Source organism: Pseudorca crassidens, chromosome 15 (genome assembly GCF_039906515.1).
Source record: "Pseudorca crassidens isolate mPseCra1 chromosome 15, mPseCra1.hap1, whole genome shotgun sequence".
Classification (NCBI taxonomy): Eukaryota; Metazoa; Chordata; class Mammalia; order Artiodactyla; family Delphinidae; genus Pseudorca; species Pseudorca crassidens.
In genome coordinates this window covers 16,144,603-16,161,513 of record NC_090310.1, presented here as the reverse complement: position 1 = coordinate 16,161,513, position 16,911 = coordinate 16,144,603, and the positions used below count along the sequence as shown (strand labels likewise).

Below are 16,911 nucleotides of genomic sequence, written 5' to 3'. Positions count from 1 at the left end.
AGTTTTTAGATAAGGAACTTGAGGCCAAATCTCACACAGGAATTAATGGCACCCTCTGACTCACTCTCACTCATCATCTTCCCAGAAGACTCTAAGCAATTTGGGAATGGAGGATGTCTGATTTTTCTGTATCCTTCATAGCACACAGAGCTGTGCTAAGCACATAACAGGCACTAAAGACACTAGTTTAAATAAACAGAACATGTTTCTCTGATATCCCTGAGGAAAAAGAAGGTGCCTCGAACAGAAGCCCCAAGGGATGAAGAGGGTTGAGAAAAAACTTCAGGTCAAATCTTGCCCATCTCATCACACCTCCAAGAATAGAATCAAAGAACCTCAAAGTTGGAAGGGGAGAGAGGAAACATTTATAGAGACCCTACACAGTGGGCACTGTGTTCACTGAAAGTATCTAGTCCTATTACAGCAGAAGTGACTAACGCTCAGAGATGTGCCCAAGGTCACCAGGATGGTGAGGTCGGGGCAGGGCCCACCTCTGAATGTTCTGATATCCAACCCCACAGTCCTCCTTGGTCTCACCTTTCAATCCCATACGACTACCCTGGACCTGGGCTTGGAATGTCTGGGTCTTGTTCCTGTCTCGATCATCTCCGAAGTTCAAGGTGGTCAGTAAGCCCACGACGTGAGACCCACGCCACTTCCCTTTGACTGTCCCATTCATGGGGCACAGGGTCAGCTGGCCAAAAGATCTCAAGAAGGAGACCCAGTCCTGTGTGCAAAAGGAAGGTGGGGAGAGGTGAGAGGAGATCAGCAGCAAGAGCTGGCCTGCAGGGGAAGGATGAGCCGGAGGGTGAGTACTCACCTGAGGGATGTCAGGGCTGCGCAGGCCAGTCTTGTGGGTGAGGAGGAAGCCACCAAGGCCCAGGCCAGAAAGGCCAAGAAGCAGCAAGATCAAAGTGGCACAGACCAGAGGTGGGTGGTGGGCCAGGCAGAGATGCAGGTTGTGCCCTGCCTGGCAGCTGCCCATGGGGAGCAGAGGGGTCTGGGCCTCCAGGGAGAGCCTGCTGGAGGACAGGAAGGGAGACCTGGACAAGAGCCTGCCAGTAAGAAGGCACTTACCCATTTTACTCAAAGGAAGTGAAAGCACCAAGAAGACAAGGGACTTGGCCAAGGCCACACAGCCAGTTAGCGGCAGAGCCAGGACAAGAACCCAAGGCTCTTGACTCCAAGTGTTCATCTCCAGGCACCACTCAATAAATGTTTGCTGCATTTCATTTCTGAAGTAATCAAGGTGGAAGCAGAGCAGAGCACGCTGTACTGGAAAAAGGAACTCGAAAAGGAGAATTCTCAACGGGAGAGATTCAGGAAGCAACTGTTCTGGGGCTAGGGTTTGGCTGAAGAACAGGTCCAGCTGATAGCCCAGACAAGGGAAGCGTTTGATGAAAAAGAACTCCACTTTGGAGCTAAACTCAATTTGAGTCCTCCTCTGCCACTCACTGGCTATGTGAGAAAAATCAGCGAACCTCTGCGAGCTTAAGAATCTGTGAAATGGGAGTTCTAAGAACATCAAGTAGTGAGGACTAAATGGAGCAGATAAAACAGTTTGCATAGTACTTGGCCTTGCAGGAACTGAACAAATGTCCATTTCCTTTCTATTCCTCTGGGTCATATTGATCTTCAAAACCAGATGAAGCAAGGCAAAAAGACTGTGGGGAAAACTGAGGCTCGGGCACTTTAACAAAGGAGTGGTAGGGCCAAAGTCTGAAACCCGTCTCCAGCTTCCAAGTGGAGTGCGCTTTCCCTGGCGAGAAGCAAGAGCCTGATGAAAAGGAACATCTGGAAGGCAAGATAAACATATGGGATGGGAGAGAAGGAGGGCTCTAGGGAAATGCAGGTGTCACAAACGCACAGCCCTGGCCCTGCCTCCCGTCCCGCAACATCTGTAAAGGGGTAAAAGGTAGGAAGGAGGAGGGTAGAGCCTGAAGGTCGGCGGCTGTTGGTGCACCTAGGCCTCCCCTCCCCCGCAAAGACCCTCCAGCAGAAACTCAACACCCATATCCCTTCCCGCTGTAGCAGCGTCGAGTCAGCCCGCCGCTCGCTCTCACCGCTCGCAGCCGGGCGGAGGCCGGCGCCCCCCGCGACGTCACGCGAGGAGTCGCGAAGGGGCGGGGTCCGTGCTCCCACCCACCCCACCCTCAGTCTGCGAGATTCGCATGCGCAGTGCCCACGCGAGCGGCCGCCTCGCCCCTCCTGGTCAGGGTGGGGGCGTACCAAGAGGACATCCAACGCAGGGCCGAAGGGGAAAAATAACACCGCGGGAGGTGAGTAAAAGGGAGAGAGGCAAGGGAACTAACCCTAGAGACGTTGTGAAACTGTTAACTCTCCATCCGGAGAGACCATTGGGGCATTTCAACGATACTCTCGTCGCAGGCAATTTTCTTTTGCTCGTCTCTCACCCGCACCAGTAGCACAGCCCAGCCGCGCCCTGGTTCCGGGTAAGGACTTGGGGTCCGCCCGGGGGCGGGGCTCCGGTCCTAGGACTCTGGCCTTCCGGGCTGGCCTTGGGGTTTGAGTTCCGTTCTTCTCTGCAGTCTAATAGTGTTTAACGTGTACACCTCACGCTTGGTCCCTGGCTTTTGGCGACTCCTTAATGCATAGCTGCCAGGATCCTACATAGATCTGCATAGATCCTACAGCTGCAAGGCTGCTCAATAGAGACCTCTCATTTCACTTCTGCCCGCATTTTAGAGATGAGAACACGAGGTCCATCTTAATCTGAAATAGCAGGACACGTGGAGCCAAGAACTTTGGGTTCAAATCCTGACTCTGTCCCTGCCCCTACATAAGACATAACCGTGCTTTTCTGGGGACTGAGTTTACTCCTCTGTTAAAGGGGATCATCTTATCTATCTCACTTGTTGGATAGGAAGATTAAGAGGTAAAGTGTGGGAAAACATGAACCCAGTGAGCACACAACCAGCACTGGAAAAATGCTGTTTGAAACATAATCTGAGTATTCAATTCTACTGAGGCTTTCTTAAAGCAGAGACCATATCCTTCTGTACAACCACCCAAAATCCTCTCGTATATGGTCAAATGATATTCAACAAGGGTGCCAAGACAATTCAGTGGAGAAAAGCTTGTCTTTGCAACAAATGGTGTTAGGAAAACTGGATATCCACGTGCAAAAGAATGAAGTTATTAAACTCTTACTTTACACCCTATGCAAAAGTTAATTCCAAATGCACGGAAGGGGACTTCCCTGGCGGTCCAGTGGGTAAGATTCCTGGCTTCCACTGCTGGGGGCACCAGTTCCATCCCTGGTCAGGGAACTAAGATCCTAAATGCCGCATGGCCAAAAAAACAACCAAACAAAAAAACCCCCCAAATTCATGGAAGAACTAAATGTAAGAGCTGAAACTATACAACTGTTAGAAAGAAACATGGGAAAGCTTCATGATGTTGGATTTGGCAATGATTTCTTGAATATGACACCAAAAGCACAGACAGCAAAAGAAAAAAATAGATAAACTGGACTACATCAAAGTTTAAAACTTCTGTGCATGAAAAGACGCAACAGAGTGAAAAGGCTATCCATGGAATGGGAGGAAATATTTGCAAACTGTGAATCTGCTAAGGAGTTAATATCTAGAATATATAAAGAACTCCTACGACTCAACAACAACAGCAAAACCAACTTGATTAAAAAACGGGCAGGGGCTTCCCTGGTGGCGCAGTGGTTGAGAGTCCGCCTGCCGATGCTGGGGACATGGGTTCGTGCCCCGGTCCGGGAGGATCCCACGTGCCGCGGAGCGGCTGGGCCCGTGAGCCATGGCCGCTGAGCCTGCGCATCCGGAGCCTGTGCTCCGCAACGGGAGAGGCCATGACAGTGGGAGGCCCGTGTACCAAAAAAATAAATAAATAAATAAAACAAACAAACAAAAAAAACGGGCAAAGGGGCTTCTTGGTGGTGCAGCTGTTAAGAATCCTCCTGCCAATGCAGGGGACACAGGTTCGAGCCCTGGTCGGGGAAGATCCCACATGCCGCGGAGCAACTAAGCCTGTGCACCACAATAGTTGAGCCTGCGCTCTAGAGCCCGTGAGCCTCAACTACTGAAGCCCGCATGCCTAGAGCCCATGCTCTGCAACAGGAGAAGCTACCACAATGAGAAGCCCACACAGCACAACAAAGAGTAGCCCCCGCTCGCCGCAACTAGAGAAAGCCCATGCACAACAACAAAGACTCAACTCAGCCAAAATAAATAAATAAATAAATTAATTAATTAAAAAAAAACCGGCAAAGGACTTGAACAGACATCTCTCCAAAGAAGATATACAAATGACAACACATAAGAAGATTCCCAACGTTACTAATCATTAGGGAAATGCAAATCAAAACCACAATTAGATACCACTTCATAGCTATTAGGATGGCTACTATCAAAAAAAAAAAAAAAAAGAAAAGGAAAATAACAAATGTTGACAAGGATGTGGAGAAAGTGGAACCCTTGTGCATTGTGGGTGGGAACGCAAAATGGTACATCTACTATGGAAAACAGACCAGTGTATCTTTGAAAATTTTTAAATAGAATTACCATATTATCAAGCAATTCCACTTTGGGGCATAGACCCCCCAAAATTGAAAGTAAGGTCTCCAAAAGATATTTGTATACCATGTTCATAGCAGCATTATTCAAAAGACATAAAAGGTGGAAGCAACCCACGTGTCCATCGACAGATGAACAGATAAAAATATATGATATATACATAAAATGGAATATTATTCAGCCTTAAAAAAGGAAGGGCATTCTGATACATGGTACAACATGGATGAATCTTGAGGACATTATGCTAAGTGAAATAAGCCACTCACAAAAAGACAAATATTGCATGATTCCACTTATATGAGGTACAAAAAGTAGTCAGATTCATAGAGACAGAAAATAGAGTGGTGGGGGGAAAGGGGAATAGGGAGTTATTGTTTGATGGGTCCAGAGTTTGAGTTTTGCAAGATGAAAAGCATTCTGGAGATGGATGGTGGGGACCACTGCACAACAAGGTGAATGTACTTAACACTACTGAACTATACACTTAAAAATGATTAAGATGGTAAACTTTATGTGTATTTTGCCACAATTAAAAATAATGATTAAAAAACCTTGGGCGGGGGGGACTTCCCTGGTGGCGCAGTTGGTTAAGAATCCGCCTGCCAATGCAGGGGACACAGGTTCGATCCCTGGTCTGGGAAGATCCCACATGCTATGGAGCGACTAAGCCTGCGAGCCACAACTACTGAGCCCACGTGCTGCAACTACTGAAGCCCACACGCCTAGAGCCCATGCTCCACAATGAGAGAAGCCACTGCAATGAGAAGCTTGCGCACTGCAACGAAGAGTGGCCCTCGCTCGCTGCAACCAGAGAGGGCCCGTGTGCAGCAACAAAGACCCAACACAGCCAAAAATAAATTAATTAGTTAAAAAAAAAACCTGGGGGGGATTTATGGCACAGTCCTCTAGGATATAGTGGGTGTTTTATAAATGCCATTGATAGTTGCAATTCCAAGTGTAGGAAGTATTTTCTTCTCAAAGGAAAAATAAGTGTGGCTTTCAGAATTTTAGAATCTAGGAATTGGAAGGCACTTAATAACTGAACAAGTTCAACAATACCACCACCCTCCTTTATTTTCCAGATGCTAAACTGATGTCTGGAGAAGTTAAGGGACTTGCCCCAAGTCTCCCAGCCAGTTAAGCCTCATCCAGAACTAGAGCCCAAGTGTCCCAACACTGAATCCAGTCCTTTCCCACTAAATCCTCCTTTGTCAGCCCTGCCAAGAGATCTCTCCTGAAAACCTACAAAAGTCTCTGCCCATTCACTCTCAGTCATGTCCATCCCAGTCTGGGCCAACTAGGTAAACTTTCCCCAGTCTTGATCTAGTCTCCCACCTGCAACTCAGCTCCTGGAGTACTATGTTCTCACAAGCCCCAGGTTTTTTCATAGTTTGAGCACAGAGTATTCACTCAGTAAATATTTGTTGATTAATCTACTAAAAACAGCTTCATACAAGCCAGTTTCCCTGAGAACTCACCCATTTGCAGTCTCATTTTATGGTTGGGAGCGTGTCTGCCCATGCTTAAATGTTTGTGAAGTTTAGGTTAAAATGTAAAAGAAAGTTTATTTGGTCAACAGTTATTTTTTTAGTGCCTTCTATGGTCCAGGTACAAAATTACTATCCATATAGCAAATATTTTGTTAATGCTTCTACTTAATGACAAGTCTAATTTGTAGGGTAAGATAAGACATGAAAGTGCCCAGTAGTGCTAGTATACAATAGGAAGTCAAGAAATGATTTTCCCCCATTATCCTTGTGCTACAGAGTAATTAGGCGTATTTGGACAGCAGTTTCCATAAATGACAGTAATTGATATTTACTTGCCAAACCAAACAAATCCTATGGACTGGTAGAGGCAGACTGGTTAGAGCAAGAAACTGCCTCGAGGTCTGAGAATCAGGGTAAATGGATGTGAACAAATGTCTTATGTATTTAAAAAAAAAAGAAAGTTGGAGGAGAGCAGGTGAAGACACAAAAATTGGTTGTGCACTATAATGCTCCAGCATTACACCAACATTCTGAGTTAATCCACTCAGCAGGCCCTCAAAGGATGTTATTGTGGAAACCTGGTCCTAGACATGTTTAATATAACCAAGGTCACACAGATAGTAGGTGGCAGAAGTTGGCTTATGATTCAAGCTTGACTACAGCCTATCATGTGAGAATCAGAAAGCTGATGGATAAGGGAGTCAACCAGTTCCTTGAAAGGAATCACAGGAGGGATTCCTCAATCACTCCACAGTGATAAATTCCTCTTAGAGCTCTGGCCCAGATAAAGCTTCTCTAAGGGATCTGTTTGATTTTTTTCCTTCCAAATTATTGTCTTAAAATTTGGGGGGACTAAAGACCCTTTTGAGACTCCAATGAAAGCTTTTCATTTAGTCAGCCAGATATTCATTCAATAAACATCTGTGAGCTGCCAGGCTCTATTCTGTGAGCTAGGAATACAATGGTGAACAAAGTATTCAGGATCCCTGGCCTCCTGGAACTATAATCTGCTTCTGGACCCTCTCCCTGGAAAAATGCACTTTCATCTAAACATTTGCATGCAGTTTAAATCAGTGGAACCTCAGTCCTCTTGGAGCTCATCCTTGGACAAGAGCCCCTAGATACTTAATAACGTTCCTTCTACCCTAGTTAAACCTCAGTTTTGTGTTCAGTTTCATATCAGAACTGCTTGATAACATTACTGCTTTCTCCGTTTATGACTTGGTTTCATCCATTCAATCAACCAATTCAGTCATTCAATAAATATCTGAACACTTGCTAACTGCCAGGCACTTGGTTAGGTATTAAGGGAAGCCATATTTCCTACCAATGAAATGCCTTAGTGAAAGAGGCACACACACAAAAAAATTATGATAAAATGTCTAATATTGTAATAGATATATAATCACATAACATATAATAACAATAGCTACCCACTACTGAACAACTTCTAAATGGGTCAAGCATTTAATGGCCTTTAAATGTTACCTCGTTCAACCATGCCAATAACAAAATATTATCCCTACTTTACAGATGAAAAAACCAAGGCTTAGCAATGTTAGGAAACTTGCCAATGGTCTCCAGCTAGTCAATAGCTACATGTAATACATACACACACACACACACACACACACATAATAAAAATATTGGGGAAAAAAGGAAAACATGTCTATAAGCCTGGGATAAGAGATACTTTCTCAAGCAGGACACATATATACAGAAACCGTACATGAAAAAATTGATAAACTTAACTGTTTAAAATTTAAAACTTCTATATGATAAAAAAAAACAACATGTAACTGAGAAGTGGGAGAAAATAACTGCAATATATATTAATAGTCAAGAGATTAGTAGTAACTGATATGTTGTCCCCCTGAGGTAAAATTTACATAGTGTGAAATGCACAGATCTTAAGTGTAAAATTTCATAAATTTTAACAAATGTAATGCCCATTAAAACACCTCAATCAATATATAAAACACTTGCATCACTCCAAGAACTTCCCTCATTCTCCTTCACTCCTTACCTTCTCTGTCCAAAGGCCATCACTATTCTGATTCTATCACCAAATCTTTAATTTTTTTCCTTAAAATGTTCAAATTCTCTTACTAGGTTGTAAGTTTCCTTAAAGGAGGACCTGTTTCTTTTTCTCCTTTAGGTTGTGTGTGTGTGTGTTAAAATATATATAACATAAAATTTGCCATTTTAACCATTTTGAAGTGTACAATTCAGTGGAATCAGTTACATTCATAATGTTGTGCAACCATCACTACAATTTATTTCCAAAACTTTTTTATCACCCCAAACAGAAATTAGGTAACCATTAAGCAATAATATCCCCCCTGACCCAGACCCTACTAACCTCTTATTTACTTTCTATCTTTATGAATTGCCTATTCTAGATATTTCATATAAGTGGAATCATAATATTTGTCTTTTTGTGTCTGGCTTATTTCACTTAGCATCATGTCTTCAAGGTTCATCCATTTATAGCATGTGTAAGAATTTCTTTCCTTTTTAAGGCTGAATAATATTTCATTGCAGATACACACTACATTTTCTTTATTCATTCATGTGTTGGTGGACACTTAGATTTTTTCCACATTTTGGCTATTGTGAATAATTCTGTTACAAACACTGGTGTACAGGCGTCTGTTTGAGCCCTTGTTTTCAAATCTTTATATGACTGGGAGTGGAATTGCTTGGTTATATGGTAATCCTATGTTTAACTCTTTGAGGAACTGCCAAACTGTTTCCCACAGCAGCTGCACCATTTTACATTCCCGCCAGCAATACACAAGGGTTCCAATTTCTCCACATTCTTACCAACATGTTATTATCTTTTTGATAATAGCCACCCTAGTGCTTTGGAGGTGGTATCTCATTGTGGTTTTTATTTGCATTTCCCTAATGACTAATGGTATTGAACGCTTTTCACGTGCTTATTTGTCATTTGTATATCTTAGTTGGTAAAAAAAAAAAAAAAAAAAAAAAGATATTAAATTGTCTAGAAGGACAAACAGGGCCAGTCACTAACTTTAGAGAGGTAGGTGGCAGTAGTAATTTTGCTTTGTCCTAAAAAGGAATTTATTTGTTACTAATGTAATTTGAACTTAATAAAAACTTCTTTTTCATCAATGGCTTCAGTTAGTGTATGATTAGTGTATGATGATGCTATACACTAATGATTCAAAAATCCCTATCTCTAAGCCATACATTGAAGTTTAATGTCCATATTTTCATATTTTTACTATAAAGCTCCATTCACTCAACATACGTTTGTTGGGTACCCACTGTGTGCCATGGACTGTTCTAAGTGCTGGGGATCCAGTAGTGAATGTAACAAACATCTCTAGCCTGAGGAATTTATATCTTTGTTTACACTTGGTGTCATCTAGGCACCTCACTTAGCATGTTCAAAACTGAACTCAGGGAGTGACATCAGTGAAAAGGACAGAGTAGGTACCTCTAGTAGCCTATATCTCCCCAGAATTACCAAAAAACCCTGGGAAAAACTGTCAGAATGAACATATCAGAACTCTGGGAGATAGTCAAAGGTTTATAACAGGGCTTCCCTGGTGGCGCAGTGGTTGACAGTCCACCTGCCGATGCAGGGGATATGGGTTCGTGCCCCGGTCCGGGAAGATTCCCACATGCCGTGGAGCGCCTAGGCCCGTGAGCCATGGCCACTGAGCCTGCGCGTCCGGAGCCTGTGCTCCGCAACAGGAGAGGCCACAACAGTGAGAGGCCCATGTACCACAAAAAAAAAAAAAAAAAAAAGGTTTTTAACAACTAAGTGAATGCTTAATCAAGAGAAAGGTCACAGAAACAGGGTAGGATAGCTTTGTGGTGTTTTAATGTTAGCTTTGCTCCACTTCCCTCCTGGCACAGTGGCAGTCTTGAAGACAGAAGCCTGTGTTCCTGGTGTGGGTATCTGGCCCCAGAGACAACCGAGTGAATCTTGTTCCCAGGAATTATGTTTGTTTGTTCTGACCTACCCATGGGTTCCCTGAAGGACTGATGCACCTGTTTTGCCTAACTCAGAACACTCTCAGGGCAGAGACATACCTTCATGGAGAATATTCCTAGAAAACGTTAAAAGCCAAATGAACAAGCCAATGCCATCCAAGACAAAAGAGAACAGGTGAGACAAACAAGAGACATACAAAACTCCAGAGAGGAAAAAAAAAAAAGGGAAATGAGGATCTTTGGTAAATAGGGCTTTGAAAAGCTCCCACATCCAGGACAGGATGCATGCTCAGAAAATGCCTGAGAAGACCATAGCTTTCACCTCTGGCTGGTCTTTAGGTTCAGCACAGCAGGAAGTGAAGGCTAAGGCAGAGCTGTAAATGGCCTGGCTAAGGGTTGAAGGAGTGCACTGACACAGAGACAATCTGCAAAGACCTGGAAAGTATTTTTTCTTTTCCTCTCCTCTCTTCCCCACCCCCTTTTCTTCTCCTTTTCTCTCCCTTTTCTCCACAACATAATTTCAAAATGTTCAGTTTTCAGCCAAAAATTAGAAAGCATGCAAAGAAACAATAAAATACAGCCCATTCACAGGAAAAAGAAAGTAATAGAAACTGTCCCTGGGAAGCACAGATTCTGGACTTACTAGACAAAGACTTTAAATCAACTGTCTATAATGTGCTCAACAAGCTAAAGACATGGACAAAGAACTAAAGGAAACCAGGAGAACAATGTCTCAACAAATAGAGAATATCAATAAAGAGGTAGAAATTATTAAAAAAAAGAACTAAATAGAAACTTAGGAACTGAAAAGTACAATAATGTTTTTAAAAAGTACAATGATGTTTTAAAATGTACACAGAATTTGTTTTAGTTGGGTATGATAAGACAACAGACACAGAAATTAATGTCATGAAAGGAGAAGTTTTTATACTCAGAGATACCTAGAAGCAAAAGGCAAAGCACACCACACAGGGCAACATGGGGAAGCACCAGGGTCAGTCAGGAGGCAGTGGGAGTGGGAAGAAAATGTGGGGCAAGAGCCCCACATTTTGTGGAAACATGAGAAGGAATGGATGAAGCAGGGTAAGCATACTCTGGATTGGTTAGTTTGATTAACTTCACTGGGTTCTTGGGTGTTGGAGCTGTCCCTGTTCTCTGGTATCTGGCCCTGGGGTGATTAGGACAGAGGGATAGTGGCCTAGAGTGTAAGAGGTTTGATAAAGGAGGTGGTTGGGGGTATAGGCTTTGGTTTGGTTGATTTGCATATGAAAGACACACTTGCAGATGAGTCCTTTACTCTCTCTAGGAACTGGCTAGCCCTCGGAGGTGCAGTATCTTCCAGGTCAGCAAGACCCCAAATGTCAAAGCGTCAGGAAATACTAAAATGAAAAATTCATTAGAGCAGTTCAACAGAAGATGTGAGCAGACAGAAGATAGAATCAGTGAACTTGAAGATAGGTCAAATGAAATTATTCAATCTGAGGAGCATAAAGAAAAAAGAATGAATGAAAATAAAGAAAGCCTGAGAAACTTGTGGGACACCATCAATAATACCAATATGAAAGTAATGGGAATCCTACATGGAGATGAGAGAGAAAAAAGGGCAGAAAGAATATCTGAAGAAAGAGTAGTTGAAAATTTCCCAAATTTTATTTTTATATATAGGCACCCAAGAAGCTTCATGAACTCCAAGTAGGATAAACTCGTAGATCCACACAGACACGTTATAATCAAGCTGTCCAAGGCCAAAGCTAAAGAGAAAATACGGAAAACAACAAAAGAGAAGCAACTTGTAATGTACAAGGGATCTTCAATAGATTAATAGCCAATTTCTCATCAGAAAACATGGTAGTCAGAAATCAGTGGGATGACATACTTAAAATGCAGAAAGAAAAAAACTGTCAACTAAGAATTCTATATCTTGCAAAACTGTCCTTCAAGAATAAAGGAGGGACTTCCCTGGTGGTCCAGTGGGTAAGAATCTGCACTCCCAATGCAGGGGGCCCGGGTCTGATCCCTGGTAGGGGAACTAGATCCCACATGCATGCTGCAACTACGAGTCCGCATGCCACAACTAAGACCCAGCATAGCCTAAAAAAAAAAAAAAGAATAAAGGAGAAATTAAAGAGTCCCACATAACCAAAAGTTCACTACTACAGTTCAGACTTGCCCTACAAATGCTAAAGGGAGTCCTTCAGGCTGAAATGAAAGGACACTAAATAGTTACTTGAAGCTATACAAAGAAATAAAGAATACTGGTAAAGGTAACTACACAGGTAAATATAAAAGTCAGTATAATTGGCTTTGTAACTCCTCATTTTTTCCTATATGACTTATAAGACAAATGCATAAAATGATAATTATAAATCTGTTAACTGACACACAATGTATAAAGATATAATCTGTGAAAATAACAATATAAAGGGAGAGGGTCAGAGCTGTATAGGAGCAGAATTTTTGTATGGTATGAAGCTAAGCTGTATTAATTCAAACTAGGTTGTTATAAGTCTAAGATGCTCATTGTAATTCTGAGGGTAACCACTAAGAAAATGATTATAAAATATACAGAAAAGGAAATGAAAAGGGAATGAAAATGGTACATTACTAAAAAAAAATCAAATAAACATAAAAGAAGGTAGTAATGGAGGAAATGAAGAACAAAAAACATATACAGAAAACAAATAACAAAATGGCAGAAGTAAGTTCTTCCTTATCAGTAATTACTTTAAATGTAAAAGGATTAAACTGTCCAGTCAAAAGGCAGAGATTGGCAGAATGGATTTAAAAAAAGAAAAAATCTATATGCTATTTACAGGAGACTCATTTTAGATTCAAAGACACAAACAAGTTGAAAGTAAAAGGATAGAAAAAGATATTCCATACAAATAGTAACCAAAAGAGAGCCAGGGATGGCTATGCTAACATCAGACAAAATAAACTTTAAGTCAAAAATTGTTTCAAGACACAAAGAAGAACATTATATATTGATGAAAGTGTCAATTAATCAAGAAGATATAACAATTATAAACTTTATACACACCTATCAACAGAACCCCAAAATATATGAGGGCATGGGACTTCCCTGGCAGTCCACTGGTAAGACTTCACGCTTCCAATGCAGGGGACATGGGTTTGATCTCTGGTCGGGGAACTAAGATCCCATATGCCACAGAGCACAGCCAAAAAAAACAAAAACAAAATACATTAGGGCAGCTGTCTGGCCCGGAGCTCCCACCATAGCAGCAACGTACACTCCAAGTCCTTCTGTGTCTGTTTCTTGTTCAAGTCCTTGATTAAGTTCTAGAGATGGATTGTGGTGATAGCTGCACAATGTGAATGTATGTAATGCCACTGAATTGTATACTTAAAGATGGTTAAAATGGTAAATTTTATATTCTGTGTATTTTACCACAGTAGAAAACTGGAGGAAAAAAATGAAACACCGACACATGCTACAACATGGATGAACCCTGAAAACATTATGCTAAGTGAAAGAGGCCAGACACAAAAGTGCACATATTGTATTATTTCATTTATATGAAATATCCAGAAATGGCAAATCCATAGAGACAGAAAGCAGATTGGTAGTTGCCAGGGGATGGGCAGAAAGGAGACTAGGAAATAACTGCTTAATGGGTTCAGGGTTTCCTTTGGGGTGATGAAAATATGTTGGAACTAGATAGCTGTGATAATTGCACAACAATGTGAATGTACTTAATGCCACTGAATTGTACTCTTTAAAATGGTAAATTGTATATTAAGTGTATTTTGCCACTATTAAAAAAACTGAGCTTATTACTTTTCCTTAATATATACTCCTTTTACTGCATCTTCATCTGAGGTAACAGGAGAACCATCGACCCCGTCTCCCAGGTAAGAAACCTATGAGTCAGCCTTGACTCCACCCTCTCCCTTTACCCCACCCATTCCATCCACCATCAGAATTGTCTCTGGTACCCTTCCCCTTCTCTCCATGCCTACTGCCTTTGATTGTTTCAGGCTCTCATCTCTCATCAGGACTACTGCAGCTATCTCCTAACCCTTCTCACTGCCTCCAGTTTCTCCTCCCTTCAATACATCACGCACATTGCCTACTCAATTAGCTTTCTAAAAAAGCAATCTCAAGATTCCGCTGCCCTCCTAAAGACCTCTGCTGACTCCAGGAGAAAGTTCCACCTCCTGGGACATCCTTCACAACCTACCCTCAACCACCCAGCATCATCTTTCCATTTTTCACTCCAGCCACATAAACATCTTGCGCTTCTAGCTATTCCACACCGCCATAGTTTAGGCTAGCACTGTACTCTCCATGGAACACACTTACTTCTACCTTGTACACAGTTTCTCTTTCTTCAAACCAACCTCAAAGGTCACAGCCACTGTGATGTTTTTCCTCCACCCTCAGAATTGAGCCTCCACCCCCATCATGCTTCCACAACACTCCTTCCATTACAGTACACGGCACCTTGCATTTTAACTTTCTTGTAGAAAATCTATCTCCTTTGGGTTGTGAATTCCTGAAAGGCAAAGACTGTGTCACATCCTCCTCATCTCTATAACCTCAACACTCAATACAGTACCTGGCACATGGTATTCTAAAAATGTTGGTGAATTCTCTCTCCCATTCCCCCCAGCAACTGTTCTCTCTCCCACTCTCCTCAAATCCTTTTTCCAACCTCTGAAACGTCCATCTGAACTGTCAGCAGATGATCTTACCAGAAAGAGGCCATCACTTATGAAATCCTTTATCATCTACACTTGTCACACACCCCCTCACCCTACATACCCTGCATACCTGTCCAAACTTTCCTCCTTGTCTCTGTTCACAGAGGAAGATGTGTCCCTCCTCCAGCCCAAAGCCAACCCCTCCACTGTGCTCCAGATCCCCTCTCATCTCTCACTGCTTCCTCAGTCATCCTTCTCGGGCTTTCCTGGTGGTGCGGTGGTCAAGAATCTGCCTGCCAACGCAGGGGACACGGGTTCGAGCCCTGGTCTGGGGAGATCCCACATGTCGCGGAGCAACTAAGTCCGTGCACCACAACTACTGAGTCTGCGCTCTAGAGCCCACATGCCGCAACTACTGAGCCTGCATGCTGCAACTACTGAAGCCCATGCACAACAAGAGAAGAGCCCATGCTCCACAACAAGAGAAGCCCCCGCAATGAGAAGCCTGCGCACTGCAACGAAGAGTAGCCCCTGCTCGCCGCAACTAGAGAAAACCTGCACGCAGCAACGAAGACACAACACAGCCAAAAAAATAAAAGAAATAAAAAGAAATAAATATTTTTAAATGTTAAAAAAAACAACTACATTCCTATTAAAAAAAAATCATCCTTCTCTCCTTTTCCACCCATATTCATTCAGCAAATATTTACAGAGCAACACTTTGTGTCTGGTACTGGGCTTATAATGGCGAATGAGTTAGATAATGCTCCAGACCTCATAAAGCTTCTACTGTAGTGAGAAAGATAGACAAGTAAATCTGAAATGGATATAAAGGAAATGAATATGAAGATACAGGGAATAAGAGACAGGTCACTTTAAATAAGAAGATCAGAGAAAGTTTTTTTTTTTTGTGGATGTGACATTTGAGCTGATGCCTGAAGGATGTGAATGAGTTCTCTGTGTGAAGGTCTGGGGGATGAGGATTCCAGGTAGAAGGAACAGCAATGCGAGGACCCAGAGAGAAAAAGCAAGCCAAGGTTGTCTCAATGGCCTATAAGGCCCTCCAAGCTCCAGCCCCCTATCATCTCTCTGACCCCATTTCCTACTGTCCTCTCCCTCCCTCAGTCCACTGGCCTCCTTGCTGCTTTTCAATTATGTCAGGTCTACTCTCATCCTAGAGCCTTTGTGCTGCTGGCTGTTCTCACTGCCTGCAGTTTTCCTTAGATATCTGCTTGGCTAACTTGCTCACTTTCTTCAAGCCTTTTCTCAAAGGTCACCTTCTCGACAAGGGCTACCCGACTACTTTACTTAAAATTGCTATTCACGTCCCCCTCCACCACAGACACTCCTGATCCCCTTACCCTACTTTGCTTTTTATTTTTCTATAGTGCCCATCACCTTGTAACATACTACATAATTTATTTATTCATTAAGTCTACTGTTTACTGGCTGCCCCCTCACTAGAACATTAACTTCATGAGGGCAGGAATCTATGGCCACTAATGTATCCTAAGGACTCAGACAGTGCTTGGCACATAGAAGGCGCTACACACAAATTTGTTAAATAAATGAATTCTTCAAAGCTTATTTCAGATATCAGTTTCTTCACAAAGTTTTCCCCAGCTGTGAACAATCTCCACTTTTCCCCAAACATGAAATTAACTCCTCCCTTCTTTGGGCTACCTTTGTACCTGTACCACTGTTGCATTTTCCAGATAATATTATAGTTTGAAAAAAAAAATTATAGTTTGTAGTATGTCTATATCAGTGCAAAGTTCGGGACCCATCTAATTTATTTCTACATTCTTGTAGAATTATTATTTTTTATTTTTTAAAGGTTAGGAGAAGCATCTGAGGTGACAGCTAACCTGACAGCCCTGCTTCTTCTTTTTTCTTTTTAATTAATTAATTTATTTATTTATTTTTGACTGTGTTGGGTCTTCGTTTCTGTGTGAGGGCTTTCTCTAGTTGCGGCAAGCAGGGGCCACTCTTCATCGCGGTACACTGGCCTCTCACTGTCACGGCCTCTCTTGTTGTGGAGCACAGGCTCCAGATGCGCAGGCTCAGTTGTCGTGGCTCACGGGCCTAGTTGCTCTGCGGCATGTGGGATCCTCCCAGATCAGGGCTCGAACCCGTGTCCCCTGCATTGGCAGGCAGACTCTCAACCACTGCGCCACCAGGGAAGCCCCTAGAATTATTATTATTGCCATCTCAGGGCCTGG

General features: G+C 42.6%; 1 protein-coding gene and 1 long non-coding RNA gene across 7 annotated transcripts in view; one reads left to right on the top strand and one right to left on the bottom strand.

Moving 5' to 3' along the window:
* TMEM219 (transmembrane protein 219) overlaps positions 1–2,463 on the bottom strand; it is an 11,147-nt gene extending 8,684 nt beyond the window's left edge. For 2 of the 6 annotated variants that reach the window (XM_067706191.1, XM_067706192.1), the window contains exons 1-2: positions 821–2,057; positions 538–727 (exon numbers count right to left, since the gene is read on the bottom strand). In XM_067706191.1, the coding sequence (XP_067562292.1) occupies positions 538–727; positions 821–1,627 (997 nt within the window). In that variant the 5' untranslated portion in view covers positions 1,628–2,057. The other 4 variants (XM_067706196.1, XM_067706197.1, XM_067706194.1 and 1 more) reach the window with 4 other exon arrangements.
* On the top strand, positions 2,159–16,911 carry LOC137206956 (uncharacterized). Its single transcript, XR_010934876.1, has 3 exons — positions 2,159–2,279; positions 13,866–13,897; positions 14,854–16,911. It is a non-coding gene; the product is annotated as an uncharacterized lncRNA (long non-coding RNA).